Source organism: Haliotis rubra, unplaced genomic scaffold (assembly GCF_003918875.1).
Source record: "Haliotis rubra isolate DU_JTF1 unplaced genomic scaffold, ASM391887v1 Scf299, whole genome shotgun sequence".
Classification (NCBI taxonomy): domain Eukaryota; kingdom Metazoa; phylum Mollusca; class Gastropoda; order Lepetellida; family Haliotidae; genus Haliotis; species Haliotis rubra.
Window position 1 is genome coordinate 488,875 of NW_025766967.1, and position 14,291 is coordinate 503,165.

Genomic DNA, 14,291 nt, shown 5'->3' on the forward strand with positions numbered 1-14,291 from the left:
GGGTTTGTGTACGAGAGGGGTCGGAAGGTACAACGTTCGATCAAGATACAGACGTATTGTAAATATACTAGTTTATCCAATGTTAGGTCATTCTTTGGGTTAAAATCGTGACACTTCCTGGTGTGTATCAGACAGTATCTGATAACCGGTGTGAACTCACTTGAAGCACGTCATTTTAGTAATTTGTCAGCCAGAAGCAACAACAATTGAATAATGGTGACAAACAGGTAATTGCAGATGAATTATGAAATGTTTGACGTTTCGTGTTTTAAATAGCACAAGATGAAAGCCACAGCGGGGCGTTTGGTGATGGGTGACGGGTGTTGTGTGTGTATGTGCGAGGAGGAGAGTGGTCTGAGGCGGAGGGTGGAGGAGGTAGTTGGGAGGGGGAGGGTTGAAGGAGATAGTTGTGAGGCCTGTAGAGTGAAGTAAGTGGGTCGGCAGTAAGGAGGAGAGTGAGGTGGTGTGAGGATGTAGCATGAAGGGGAAGGGAGCTGCTGCTGCGACTACTGCTCCTGCTACAGCTGCTGTTACTCCTCCTAATCCTACTACTACTACTCCTACTTTCACATATCGGGTGTCCCCCGCCGTCATATTGCTGGAATATTGCTAAACCTAAACTCACTCACTCACTCACCATTATAATGTATACATCTTAATATTTTTACTTGTGCATTAAATTCTGACGATGACTTCCGTTGCTATATGGACTGCTATTGTCTTAAAAGGTTTGACGGGTATGTCAAAACGCATGTTTACGAAATAAACAAACGGAAAACGGTAATGCAGACATATTTTATTAATTCTAAAGCGTGGCCAGAGGAAACATATATGATCTATAAATTCTAAATATCAATCATATATTCACATATTTACAAGCAAGATTTCAAACAATGTTTTGACATCTTTGATAATTCGCTTTACTACTTTGCGTGTATTCCAGTGTTTGGCACAAACGTCATGCACGCAAGATCTAAAGGTGAAGAGATCGATAAGTAGGCTGTTGCGTCCTGGCTATGTTTATGGGGGTGGAGTTAGGGTTTTGGGGTGTGATGTACAGAGAGAGCATAACCATGATTTCAAGCGATGGCCAAAACATGTTCCCATGTCCTTCACTATTTGAATACTGAGTCGGCCCTTTAGTGAAAGTGAGAATGGGTTTGGTCTTATGCCCCTTTCGGCAATTTTAGACCCTTGAGCGTTAGCTTTCATGTTGCTGACAACATGATTTAATGACTCGAACCTTCGATCACGCCATTTTTGCTCGACTCCGAGAAAACGTTCAACTCATGAATAAAAAGAAGATGAACTCGAGAATAAAAGAAGATGTAACCCAGAAAAATCTCTATGTTCATCATGGAATATAGGCGTGATTTCCGATGTCTTATGTGAAGCACTTCGTGCCGCTTATTGTTGGAACCAACTCCTGTATGTCTCCGGTTCATTCAAGCATCCCGCCTGGTCTTGGTTGATTATGCGTCAAACAGGGGGCGCCACCTTTTAACACGGGATGGTGTTCATGTTATCAGTCACCAGGATCCTGTTCTTGCGGATCCCGATTGTGTGTGTCGGGTTTGCGTACCACAGCATATTTATGACTCCTAGTCTCTAACCGAAGACAAAGACCAGAACTAAATAATATGCAGTTTCTTATATTAAATGAACACGAAAAGCAAGTTTCGTGAAGTACGTGTTCCCTTGCAACATATTACACCATGATGAAGTACGCACCTTTTTCTACAACCTCTTTCACAGATCACTGGATTTTCTGGCCCGGGTTGTTGTATTACCCCATCAACTTCTAAATGCCTATCAAACATCTGATCACACTGAGTCGGTCACTACGGGTCGTTATAGTTTTCTTACACCGAAAAATGTACGCATGGATTGTTTGTGAACTGACAAGACATCAGAAACTTTGACGGCGACTCGGTCATTCTTGCGCATGTCCAAGATGGCTGACAGGAAGCTGGTTTGATATTTCTCATGTGCGGAGTAGCTGTTGCTGTTAACCAGAAGAGTTACCTCCCCTAGGTTCGGTTGTTTCGGATGTTCACGGACAATCTGGTGCAAGAATACTTTGTCTTTATTTGTGTTCGTCTGCCGCCTGTATGTCACGTGAGAATATACGTGATATCGACCTTTTGACGGTATATGAATATGGCCATTTTGATATTTAACACCAGATATGTAGGCGAAGCCGGTCCGTCCACGGTCATACCAAGGCAGAGTGGTACCTGGAGACCAAAGGTCGTCATAGATCAATATGTATTAATTTACTGATACATGAGTCAAAATGCATCTAATACGCCTGATGGATTCTGTATCGCTGGTTAATCGAGAAATATATACTAGGCGTATGGTGCTCCACAGGATGAAAATAACAGCAAATACCAAAACAAAATATTACCTTTCGCAGCACTCCCTAACAAACATACAAAGCAACTAGTAAAAAAATAAAAATAAATGAAAACCATACACCAAGCAAAAAATAAATCATTATGAAATAAAGTATAGAAACGTATAATATACGTGTGGTCATGTTTACAGATTGCTAATGACCCGAGTTTGGAGTGCCCCAAGCCTTCCTGGTTTACCCTTGTTTAGGATTCAGTTTGTACAGCCAGAATACCTGGAAGATTTCGTGACGCAATGAACTTTACCCGCACGTGTCAATCAGTATGCAACAAGGAAGAGTCAAACACGATCATGGTAACAAAGACACTGAAGTCGTGAAAAAGGACCTCTATTTTTAGCAACACTTGATGTCTATACATTTGATTTTGTGATCTTTGAACTGGTAAAATATTTTCTTTTATGTATGGATCGTATTTAAAGATAATCAACCTACGTCTGTAGCCCCGTCATATGTCTTTGTGTAAAATCATGTCATGTTCTAGTACTGACACAACTCACCCTACATTCTGAACGGTCTATACTCCTAACTGTCTATACTCCTAACGGTACATTCTCCTAACTGGCTATACTCCTAACGGTACATTGTCCTATCTGTCTATACTCCTAACGGTACATTGTCCTAACTGTCTATACTCCTAACGGTACATTGTCCTATCTGTCTATACTCCTAACGGTACATTGTCCTCACTGTCTATACTCCTAACGGTACATTGTCCTATCTGCCTATACTCCTAACGGTGCATTGTCCTAACTGTCTATACTCTTAACGGTACATTGTCCTAACTGTCTATACTCCTAACGACACATACTCCTATCTGTCTACACTCCTAACGGTACATTGTCCTAACGGTCTATACTCCTAACGGTGCATTGTCCTAACGGTATATACTCCTAACGACACAAACTCCTTACGGTCTATACTCCTAACGGTACATACTCATAACGGTCTACACTCCTAACGGTACATTGTCCTAACGGTCTACACTCCTAACGGTGCATTGTCCTAACGGTCTATACTCCTAACGTTGCATTGTCCTAACGGTACATAATCATAACGGTCTATACACCTAACGGCCTACACGCCTAGCGGTCTATACTCTAACGACCGCTACTGCTAACGGCACATACTCTTAACGGTACATATTCACAATTACAAAAGTTATCACAATGTAACAGTGTACGAATCACAACTATGACAGCTGTATTTAATGCATCGCCATTTCTTCCTTGTTTCATTTTAAGTGAGGTGAGGTGAAATTGGGTTTAACGTCGTACTTGAGAATATTTCGCTCATATGACGACGTGCATGCGTGTGTATATCTGGCTGCTTGTACTAACCCAGAATTAAGCTGGTTTTATAGTGCTAGCTCACTGAGATACCATGTCGCAGTTAAACATGAATACCCCACTCAGACACATTATACTGACTCCGAGCCGACCAGTCCTTGTTTTACCCATCACTGCCGAGCGCCAGACAGGGACCAACAAGTACCATATGTTAACGTCTTTTGGTATGACGCGGCCGGAGATCGAACCCGCGACCTTCTGCTCTCCGGGCGGACGCTCAAACCAGGGCGGTCTCATTTTAGGGCCATCATCAAAGATGGTTGCATATTTTTGCTTAACAGTTCAAATGTTTACAATACACACTTTACTGGCCATAACTTCCGTCGTTATTCATAGTAATTATGTATATGGTAACGGACCGTTTCTTGGCGCCGGATCCAGATACAGATGTGCTCCAGTTGTTCCCTTCATCCACGAGGATGTAACCCTGGATGTAACAGGTGCATCCTCTGTAACATACAGGAATTACAATTAATCAAGGTCCGTGATCACACCTAAACCTAACCCCTGATTCATACTGTCAGTGTTATTATATTATTGTAACTCCCATATTTAACACTGACTTAGGACGGTCGTAACGCTAAAATCGCTTTGTCCTGTGTTTCTCAATAAGATTATTGAAATCCATCTTCTCAAATGTGTCATTTGACAATAATGCTACACGTATCAATTTTTATTAAAATAAATTAGTTTTTTAACTTCAAGAGTTGCCGAAATTGATGAAAAGAAACAGCGTACAAGAAATGGTAAAAATCGTTTGCATTTTTACATTGCTATATCATACATAGATAACAAATGTTACGATATTGACGCCAGAGAATATTATTGATTACCTTTTCCCTTGTATATTGCCCTCGCCATCTGCATAAACAGAGAACAAGCTTGGATATTTTTCGATATACTTGAATACCACATATATATACTAAGTCTTGTTTTGTGAATATGCATGATTGAAATAAATTATGCATTTTCATAACACCTCAAATAATGCTACAATGCATGGCAATACATTTTTGTGAGTGTATATATGCATATATACATGCATATATATATATATATATGTGTGTGTGTGTGTGTGTGTGTGTGCGTGCGCGCGTGTGCATGTATGAGTGTGTTCATGTGTGTGTTTATGTTTGTGCGTGTAAATCCTGCCCAGCACAATACGACCAATTTAAATGTTTGCAGGTTTGCCACAAACACACAAAGGCAGTTCAATTGATCAGTCGCAAAAAAAGCACAGGAAAACATAGTTTCCAACATAAACGCACACCTGTTGAAATGTTGGAGAAAGCTCATCCATTTCTTTCAGGCAACAGAACGTATCTTTCTCTACTCTCCCCACACTGTAGAGCGTGTCGTTGGATTCGATCCTGGGCCCAAGATAATCGCAAACAAAACACACAGCGCCGGTTTCAGCAACAGGGTTGAGTAGAGGAACATCTGTATCCTTCTTCAACACTACGAAGATTACCAGTGTCACAACAGTTACATTGACAACAAGGGATGCTACCACGCTGATACGGAGAAATATGGGTCCACACACGGGCACATCAGCTCTGTTGGATTTTATGAACTCCGTGGATTCCGACATGTTGAATGAAGACACAGACTGGTTGATCGCCTTTTCATACAGAAGTCTACCTGAATGTTCACCCGACTTCCTAGTTGATTGGGTATTTTAGCTACCCGAGCAGTCTACGTCTCTGACATGGAAAAACCGCACAGAGAGTTGTCTTCCTGCTTGAATCCCGGTGTAGCGTTGTACTCCCTGTTCACTGTGTTATCATGTCAAGTACTGAGGGACGGCGAGCAGACTGTGACTATAGACTTCTGTTGTGTATGTTGCGTAAGCGATTGAGAAAAACAGATGTCTGTATAAGGAACATAAAGGCTGGACTCGAACATATAGAAGACGCTCTTACTGAGAAATATGCTCTACTTGGAATTGCTACTTTCTTCTCGCGTACTGCGATACGAAACAGGAGTCCTTGAGGCTGTTTTAAAGGCACTTAACCACACTATTTTCCTTTCAGATTTATGGACATCACTGGGGCCTCTTGTCTGAATGAACAGTTTTAAATGGAGTTATTGGGGCATGCAGGCATAAAATGCGTACTTGCATAGTACGTACATAAATGTATACAAACATGCATCCATGCGTACTTACGTCATTACGTACATACGTACATACATACATACCTACATACATACATACACGCACACACACACATACAGACACACATACATAGACAGACAGACAGGCACACACGCGCACACACACATACATACATACATACACACATACACACATACACACACACACACATACATACACACACACATACATACATACATACACACATACACACATACACACATACATACATACATACATACATACATACATACATACATACACACACACATACACACATACACACATACACACATACATACATACACACATACACACATACATACATATATACATACACACATACACACATACACACATACACACATACATACATACATACATACATACATACATACATACATACATGCATGCATGCATGCATACATACATACATACATACATACATATGACGTGCGAGCGTTTATATGTGAACTGAGACAATTAAAGTGTTACTATTAGTTTTGAAGGTCATACTTGTGTGCGTGCTTGCGTGCGTGCGTGTGCGTGCGTGTGCGTGCGTGTTAGCGTACAAGGCCATGTTACGCTTACTGACGTGCCGGATGTCTTTGTCTCCGACTGAACTATCCTGAATTACAGCCGACAATATTAATGTGAGCACCGCAGGAGCAAGTACATTCATGGTTTTGGTGTTGCACGTCACTACGTTTCTAGGGAGTAGATTTGAAAACCGAATTCCATATTGCTTGGTTTGATTTTCACATCTAATCAGCTATATCATTGTATTATTACGCATCACTGATATTACCAAGACAGAGGATGGTCAGCAGGAACTGTACCAGTTGTGATGTCACACGAAACCACTATATCAGAATGTAATTTATGTTTTAATATACCTTTTATTACATTTACAATATCTTACATTCCTACCTTTCTATTACACTAAACTTCTGTCAAACAATCTAAGGGGCGGTGGGGTAGCCTAGTGGTTAAAGCGTTGGCTCGTCACGCCGAAGACCCGGGTTCGAATCCCCACATGGGTACAATGTGTGAAAGCCCATTTCTGGTGTCCCCCGCCGTGATGTTGCTGGAATATTGCTAAAAGCGGCGTAAAACCAAACTCAGTCAGTCAGTCAGTCAAACAATCTAACACCTAAATGAGTACCTCTGACTGACAATCTCAATGCTGCATTTGCAACTTATCGAAACGAACTAACCACAATTTCACTTCGAACCCCACACGTGGCGAAAACGCATGCTTCATGCATGCTCGAGCTTTCTGCGAAGTAAGTTGTTGTCAGGTGTGTTTGTGCGAACTGTTAGCATGTACACAAACTGAAACCTAATAACACATGTGGTTAACAGTGCGATAAATCAGTACAATGAACGCACAACTAATAGACAATAGATTTATCTGGACAATCCCTTTGACCAGAGGACGTCATGGTAACATTTGTATGTGTTTATCTGTTTATGTACATAAATATGTGTACGTGTAAGTATTGCGGAGTGTTTGTGAGGGAACTTATTTGTGTAACTCCCTGTATGTTTCCATATTCGGGTGTATTTGTGGTGCGGCTTTGCTCGCACACGTCCATGCGTGCGTGTAGTTCGTAGACAATGTCCAGGGAATAACTGTGTTTGCATGTTGAACCTGTGGCAAGTTCAGTCTATATCAGTAGGAGCATGTAACCTTTCACTGTCGCTATGAATGAAATAGTCGCCACAAGCAGTATCAATATGTTTCACTCTTCAAATAAGTGTGTAACCTTAACTGAACACTGTTAAACCTTTCTTCGCACAGAAGTTTTCCTGTCATGCGTTGCTCTTCGGAGTTTGCGACAGTAATACTTTCATGACATATGGCAAAAATAAAACTCATTCAAAGTGTAATGTGGGTGGGAGCACGGGCCGTCCAATCATCCATGATGTAGCAATTATATGTGCAGAGTTCCGTCCCTTGGACACACCAGGAACCTAATTACATCTCGCGGGATTTGTCATTGGTTGCTACTTCCTCACTGCCATGACCAGTCAACGCCACGTATAGTCCGTTTGGCTCAAAACCGGACCTGGCAGTCCTTTTCTCTGCACTCCTCCCTCGTAACAAATAGTGAACTGTGTCAATATTTTAATGATAGATTGTTAAACAACTTTTTTATTTTTAGGACAAAATTTCTGCAAAAACCTCACAGAGTTGGTATGATGTTTTGATTATGATCAGCGTTCATTGAGTATTTTATGTTTATTAGTTTTCGAGTTAGATTGCAATTCATCGGTCCGATTTTGAGCCAAACGGACTATACCTACTGCCTTCCCTTGTGTCCACATTTGCATGCTTTCTTATCACCTTTGCTGTTTTTCCATATATAGCTATCTTGCATTCATTCACCTGATGAGTAAGAAGATACTCCGAAATATCATATTCCCCACACTACAGAAGTTGACATATATGTTTCCCTCTTTAACAGAAAGCTGTCTTCCATTTGAAGTCTCTTTGACCAGCATTCCAGATTTACTTAAACCACACAGTGTCCGTATGGGGGAGAGACCGGAGTCATTCAGGCATTCCAAACCTAGTATCCCGGGCTGGTTAAAGCGTTTTCTGGGCATATTGTCTCTTCAAATACAGAAGTCCATCAGTGGGTCCACAACACTTTATTCGGCAGCTAAGTATGTAATTACGTGATAGTGCAGCAACGGCCAGGCAGCATCACAGAGGCGATCGTCAGCCCACCTGCCTAGCCGATGTCCGAGGGTCAAGTCCCGTTACATCCGGAATTCATTGTCTATATACTACTACTGTCAGGCTGCCCCGTATCGTATTACGATACATGTATGGTCAACCTGCATTATCCAGCATGCACCTCATCCACAATGTTAAACTTCCGTGGCCAACCGGCCATACTCTAAGGTTCATTAGGGTTAATTACACGCAGGCAGCTGATCTGTACATGGCTGTGCTGATGGTCATGATAATAAGCTGCTGATATTTCATGTATATTGTCAGCACTGTGATTTAGATTTAGATAACACAACTTTAACTTAACTCAGAGAATATACAAACATGTCTATATTTCCCGATAAATCCCATACCCCATCAAAGTGCCTACGACACTAGCAACATAAACAGTGTGAACTTGGATTGAAACCTACGATCATATTAAGTTTCCTCCCCGAAGGACCTGACCCTTCACAGCGAATTGCAGCACCTAAGACAACCGGGTGACTCGTGCCCCTCGCCAACCTGGACAATTTGACGTCATTTCTATAAGTCGAGTCGATGCAATAAAAACATATACATTCATGCATATTTTATTCCAAGACAATGAAGTTACAAAACAAATGTCAAAATTAACACAAATGAAGTTCACCGATATGTCTGTTGCAACTCCTTTCGACGATTATTTAAACCTTACAAGTTTCATGTTGATAAATAGAAACAACATCTACAGGCGATGCAGCCCAAAATAGCTGGCTGGAGAAAAGTTGTAGATAAGGGATGGTTTTGAGAATTCCACGAAGACTTCGTCCTCCCGTCGTAATTTGAGATTTGCTGCTAAAAAACTCGTTCTCCTCTCGTCGCTGTTGACCGACATCTTACTGATCAGCAGAAGCTGATTTCCAGTCCGCGGCAAATGGATATTTGTCCTTTGAATACAGTGAACAATGTCAAGGCCATCTACGATGTTGCCAGGGGCAATGGTCACGTGAGAGTACAGGAAGTAGACGCCATCTTGAGGAACGCGTAATGTCCCATTTACATATCTGACACCACCAGTAGTGTGCGCTGTTCCGTAGCCCGTGTCATCAACCCAGGTCAAGCGACGATTTTCTGAAGTATACAATAGGTGTCGATATAAGTCGATGACATCGGTTCATCACGTGATATTATATATTTACATCACGAGACAAAATAATACCACTCCTGCTCAGTATGTGCATTTTCCATGTGGAAATACTACCATTTGTTCTAATTGCAAGGATATGGTATCTTCATTACGACTGTAGACCAAAACCGTGAAGATCCGGGGTAGAATACTGATCTTCAGCAGCCCATGCATGTCGTAAAAGGCGACTAACGGGATTAGGTGATCAGTCTCGCTGACATGGTTGACACATGTCACCGTATTCCAATTGCGTAGATCGATGTTGTAAGTTTGTACTACAAACAGTGTATTAGACACGAGTCATGTCACTTACCTTTATTCCTGTGTGTGTCGAGGTAAAGATGCGCAGAAGCATTGGGTCTGAGACTGAAGGCTTCTGTACCACTGGCCCCCTGTCTGTTGTGATAATATTCTCCTACAACCTGTAATATATGGACACAACAGTGACAAGTCACTCACGATGGCATTATTAAAGACAAAACAATGACAAAGCACGCGGGATCGGGTTGTATCACGTGTCAGTTTGAGAAATGATAATGTTTTTCTGTCCATTAATTGTTTGAAACGAAAGTACAATTCTGAGAATGATAATGTTTTTCTGTCCTTAATTGTTTGAAATGAAAGTCGAATTATGAGAATGATGATGTTTTTCTGTCCATTAATTGTTTGAAACGAAAGTACAATTCTGAGAATGATAATGTTTTTCTGTCCTTAATTGTTTGAAATAAAAGTCGAATTATAAGAATGAGAATATTTCTGTTGTTTAATTGTGTGAAACGAAAGTAAGTAAAATTATAAGAATGAGAATATTTCTGTCGTTTAATTGTGTGAAACGAAAGTCTAATTCTGAGAATGATAATGTGTCTCTGTCCTTTAATCATTTGAAACGAAAGTCGAATTCTGATCATGATCATATTCCCCCGTTGTTTGAAACGAAAGTAGGATATTCTTTTATGCCCATAGTAACTGAAAATATTCCTAAAAAAATACACGAAGCCAGGATTGTCGGGGGAGTTTTACTTTGCACACTGTCTATAACCTTTTCTTGTAATTCTTACATATTTGCGTGCAAATACGTTTTCACATGTAGACATGCTGAACTAAATAGAGTTTACACGAGAGCATAATTATTGAGTGTATTTTATACTTACAAGGTTAAGTAGAGTTTGGAGATGTCCCGAATGTTCCAGACAACACAAGGAGGACTTCTGACCCAGATCTATGACCTTGACCTTTGTCATCAACGGTGCATTTTCTGGTTCAGGTAGGTTCAGAGAATCACACCTCACACAAATAGCTTTAGACATATCGACATCAGACAGACCATCGGCATGTTTGAGACCACCGTTCGTGTTACCGTTCAGTCTTATGTACATATACCAACCCACTAGGGCAGCGTTGATAGCTATGGACACCAAAAGTACAACGACACAAACGCGTGTTGAAGGTCGTCGGGCCTGTCTTTTCGCAATCCTTGCCACGGGATCCGGGCACACAACAGGTTGATAGACGCCTGTGTGTGATGTGGTGAACACATTGTCTTTCTTTTTCCCGAATCCTTCGAAACTATTGGGAAGAAGCTTCTCACACACAGAGGAAGACATTGTTGGTTTCTAACTCGTTGCTTTGTGAAGACCGAGTTACTTCCCCTTGTATTGCGTGGATTTATTCATATCAACATCCTGGTTGACGGGTTTTTCTTTGCGGGATATTTTTAGACACACGCAGGATTCATAGAACGACTTCAACGAGCGCTGTTGTCGTGTAACGCTCACAAATCAAACAAACAGAGAACAATCAGCTTCAACGTCCGTATTGGATACCGAGAACCGGATAAAGAGGGGCTGTCACGCGGGGAGGGAAACCTGATAATAGAGCTGGGTTTAATGTGACGACATAAGACTTGTATTAGTATTTCAGGTCACAAGTATTCATACGTTATATTGTGCATTAGCAAAGACATGCAATGTTGTTTCACAGTTTCATGAATACACAATGTCACCAGAAGCTGATATAATGATTCATAATAGTCGGGTAGGTCGGGAAGCCTAGTGATTAAAGCGTTCGCTCGTCACGCCAAAGACCTGCGTTCGATTCCACAAGGACACAAAGTGTAAAGCCATTTCTGGTGTCCCCCGCCGTGATATTGCTGGAATATTGCTAAATGCAGCGTAAAACTAAACTCACTCACCCATTTAGGATAGACGTCTTATGTTTATTCTAGTAATGTTTCTTATGATTCTGGAAATTAGTTACTATTTTGTTTGGTTTATCACTGGACGTCGGAGTCTCAGGGTAATGAGTGAGTGAGTATGGTTTTACGCCGCAGTTAATAATATTCCTGCAATATGACGACGGAAGACACCATAAATGGGCATCACGCAGGCGAGACTAGCGAACCCCAGGTACTGACATGAAATACATGAATGGGGCTCTTACAGAAATCTGCCGCCTAGGGCCACAGTGAAGGTACATATGATATAAATGAGATAAATTGACAACCAGAAAAATATGTCTTATGATTCCACATGCATCATACGTTTGTGGTCATCTACTGTCAAAGAACGATGATGCCAGGTGTTCGCAAACATATGAGCGTATCCTGCACGACCACTGGACACGTCACCGACCCATGCAAAGCCAAGTATACTTTCACCGAAAACAAGACAAGAGTAAATCGATGCTCATGCTGTTGTTTACTGGATTGTCTGGATCGGGTGGAGTCGATTGTTTTACAGACCGCCGCGTAAATATCAGCTGCAATATTGCTGACTGCGGCGTAAAACTAAACTCACTCACTCATTCACTCAATCTTTCGAGGACCTGTGGTCATGTGCATATATAGCTCAGGTAACAAATCAGTTGAAGTTAAGCAACGTTGGGGAAGAGTCTCTGGATGGGTGACCGTGTTTGGCAGCTTCTTGACTCCTGGGGACGGTGGGGTAGCCTAGTGGTTAAAGCGTTGGCTCGTCACGCCAAAGACCCGGGTTCGAATCCCCACATGGACACAATGTGTTAAGCCCATTTCTGGTGTCCCCCGCCGTGATATTGCTGGAATATTGCTAAAAGCGGCGTAAAACTAAACTCAGTCAGTCAGTCTTGACTCCTGAGAGTTTCTAGAACTCCAGTCCTGCCCCACAACGAAGCACATGTGATACATGTGGTCTCACCTTAGGCAAGTGAGTTTGATCAAAAGTGCCTCTGTTCACCCAGCAGAAAATGGGTACCCAATGGGATAAGATATGATAACCTTTTAGCGCCACACAGGCAGCCTGGGTTATCCGGGTAATAATGATCAGATTGTGCGCTTTGAGCATCCTTATAGCTTGTGCGCTTTGAGCAGGATATGACGCCTGGAAAGGTGCGTTATAAGTAATATTCTGAGCGTTATAAAATGACACTCTAGTTTGGGAATACCTGAACAGATATTTCAGTTTTCCTGTTATGCACTCAGAGAGAGATAGTCACCGGTAATAAGGTACACATGCAGATGTAATAGGTCTACAGTAACCGGAAAACCTTTTCCGCTGTAAGTGCCCAATAAATTCTATCTTATGTGTTCAGTGTAGTCTGGGACAATGTAACCAACCACTCATCAACATTGGTATTGTAGCCCAATAAGATTACAGGCATCATTCAATACCAATAGATACGCAGAAGCGGAGATGGTCTCCGCTAGTGAAGTGTTGCTGCCGTGCTTGGTTATTGAAAACCCACCTCCCCCATTTCAACCTCCCCACCATTCAGCCACGTATTCACACCTCCCCTCTCCCCACACGCGTTTCAAACCCTGGGGCCATGAGGTAGAATGCTTTCACTTGTACGAGTGCTCTTAGTGGTACATTGTTGCAACTCACATGATACTTTTACACAGACTTAGTTAGTCGTGAGCTAGAATTGCTTAGAATTGCTTAGTGAAACCTGGTGGTAAGCGACCAACACAATTCGACAAAAGTGTTTCACTGTTTTGGCAAGGCTGTCTACAGGTGACATGGGCAAAATATCTAACAAGATAATTGACCACTGGTTTGTTTTGTCCAGCTGTAAGAGAACAAGAAAGTATCGGTGTTATCTCAAATTAGAGTTTTTTCTAAATCATAATATTATTTGCATTGTTTTCGAAAATGCATTTTAAAACTTGTTTGAAAACTGTTTTCATTGTGTTACGACTCGTCGATTATCGGTCAAAACAGATTCCACTGCAGCTAAAAGGCAAAACATCAGTGAAAATTATATGATCGGATCGCTGAAATTGTGTAGTGACACCAGGTGTTCGCGAAACGGGGACAGCATGGTCTGCAATAACGGTAGCAGCCGCAACAGCTTGCACATGGAAGTTTGTTGTCTGAATTCGCATCAATACACGTGTCACCTTAAACCCCGTTTCACAACCACCACACCACCATCACCTCTCCAACCCCACCCCACCCCAAAACACCCCAAAACACCCCCAAAACAATGCATAAATCAACAGCTTCCTA

At 41.7% G+C, this 14,291-nt stretch overlaps 2 protein-coding genes across 2 annotated transcripts; both read right to left on the bottom strand.

Moving 5' to 3' along the window:
• Window positions 1-1,359: 1,359 nt before the first annotated feature.
• LOC124282368 (tumor necrosis factor ligand superfamily member 15-like) lies at window positions 1,360-5,603 on the bottom strand. Its single transcript, XM_046718344.1, has 4 exons — window positions 5,036-5,603; window positions 4,599-4,626; window positions 4,125-4,214; window positions 1,360-2,237 (listed from the first exon to the last, which is right to left on the bottom strand). The coding sequence occupies exons 1-4, from the start codon at window positions 5,354-5,356 to the stop codon at window positions 1,852-1,854; spliced, it is 825 nt and encodes a 274-aa protein (XP_046574300.1). The 5' UTR covers window positions 5,357-5,603; the 3' UTR covers window positions 1,360-1,851.
• Window positions 5,604-9,219: 3,616 nt separating this feature from the next.
• Window positions 9,220-11,456, bottom strand: LOC124282369. The gene is made up of 3 exons (XM_046718345.1): window positions 10,962-11,456; window positions 10,124-10,232; window positions 9,220-9,755 (listed from the first exon to the last, which is right to left on the bottom strand). The coding sequence occupies exons 1-3, from the start codon at window positions 11,412-11,414 to the stop codon at window positions 9,370-9,372; spliced, it is 948 nt and encodes a 315-aa protein (XP_046574301.1). The 5' UTR covers window positions 11,415-11,456; the 3' UTR covers window positions 9,220-9,369.
• Window positions 11,457-14,291: the final 2,835 nt, after the last annotated feature.

Excerpts from the sequence above, each read along its gene's own strand:
- LOC124282368 (XM_046718344.1), bottom strand. The coding sequence starts at position 5,356 with ATGTCGGAATCCACGGAGTTCATAAAATCCAACAGAGCTGATGTGCCC. Across the intron at positions 4,627-5,035 it reads TTTCTCCAACATTTCAACAG|ATGGCGAGGGCAATATACAA; the intron begins GTGTGCGTTTAT and ends CTGTTTATGCAG. Across the intron at positions 2,238-4,124 it reads GGATCCGGCGCCAAGAAACG|GTACCACTCTGCCTTGGTAT; the intron begins GTCCGTTACCAT and ends TTTGGTCTCCAG.
- LOC124282369 (XM_046718345.1), bottom strand. The coding sequence starts at position 11,414 with ATGTCTTCCTCTGTGTGTGAGAAGCTTCTTCCCAATAGTTTCGAAGGA. Across the intron at positions 10,233-10,961 it reads TCCAAACTCTACTTAACCTT|GTTGTAGGAGAATATTATCA; the intron begins GTAAGTATAAAA and ends CATATATTACAG. Across the intron at positions 9,756-10,123 it reads CGACACACACAGGAATAAAG|AAAATCGTCGCTTGACCTGG; the intron begins GTAAGTGACATG and ends TGTATACTTCAG.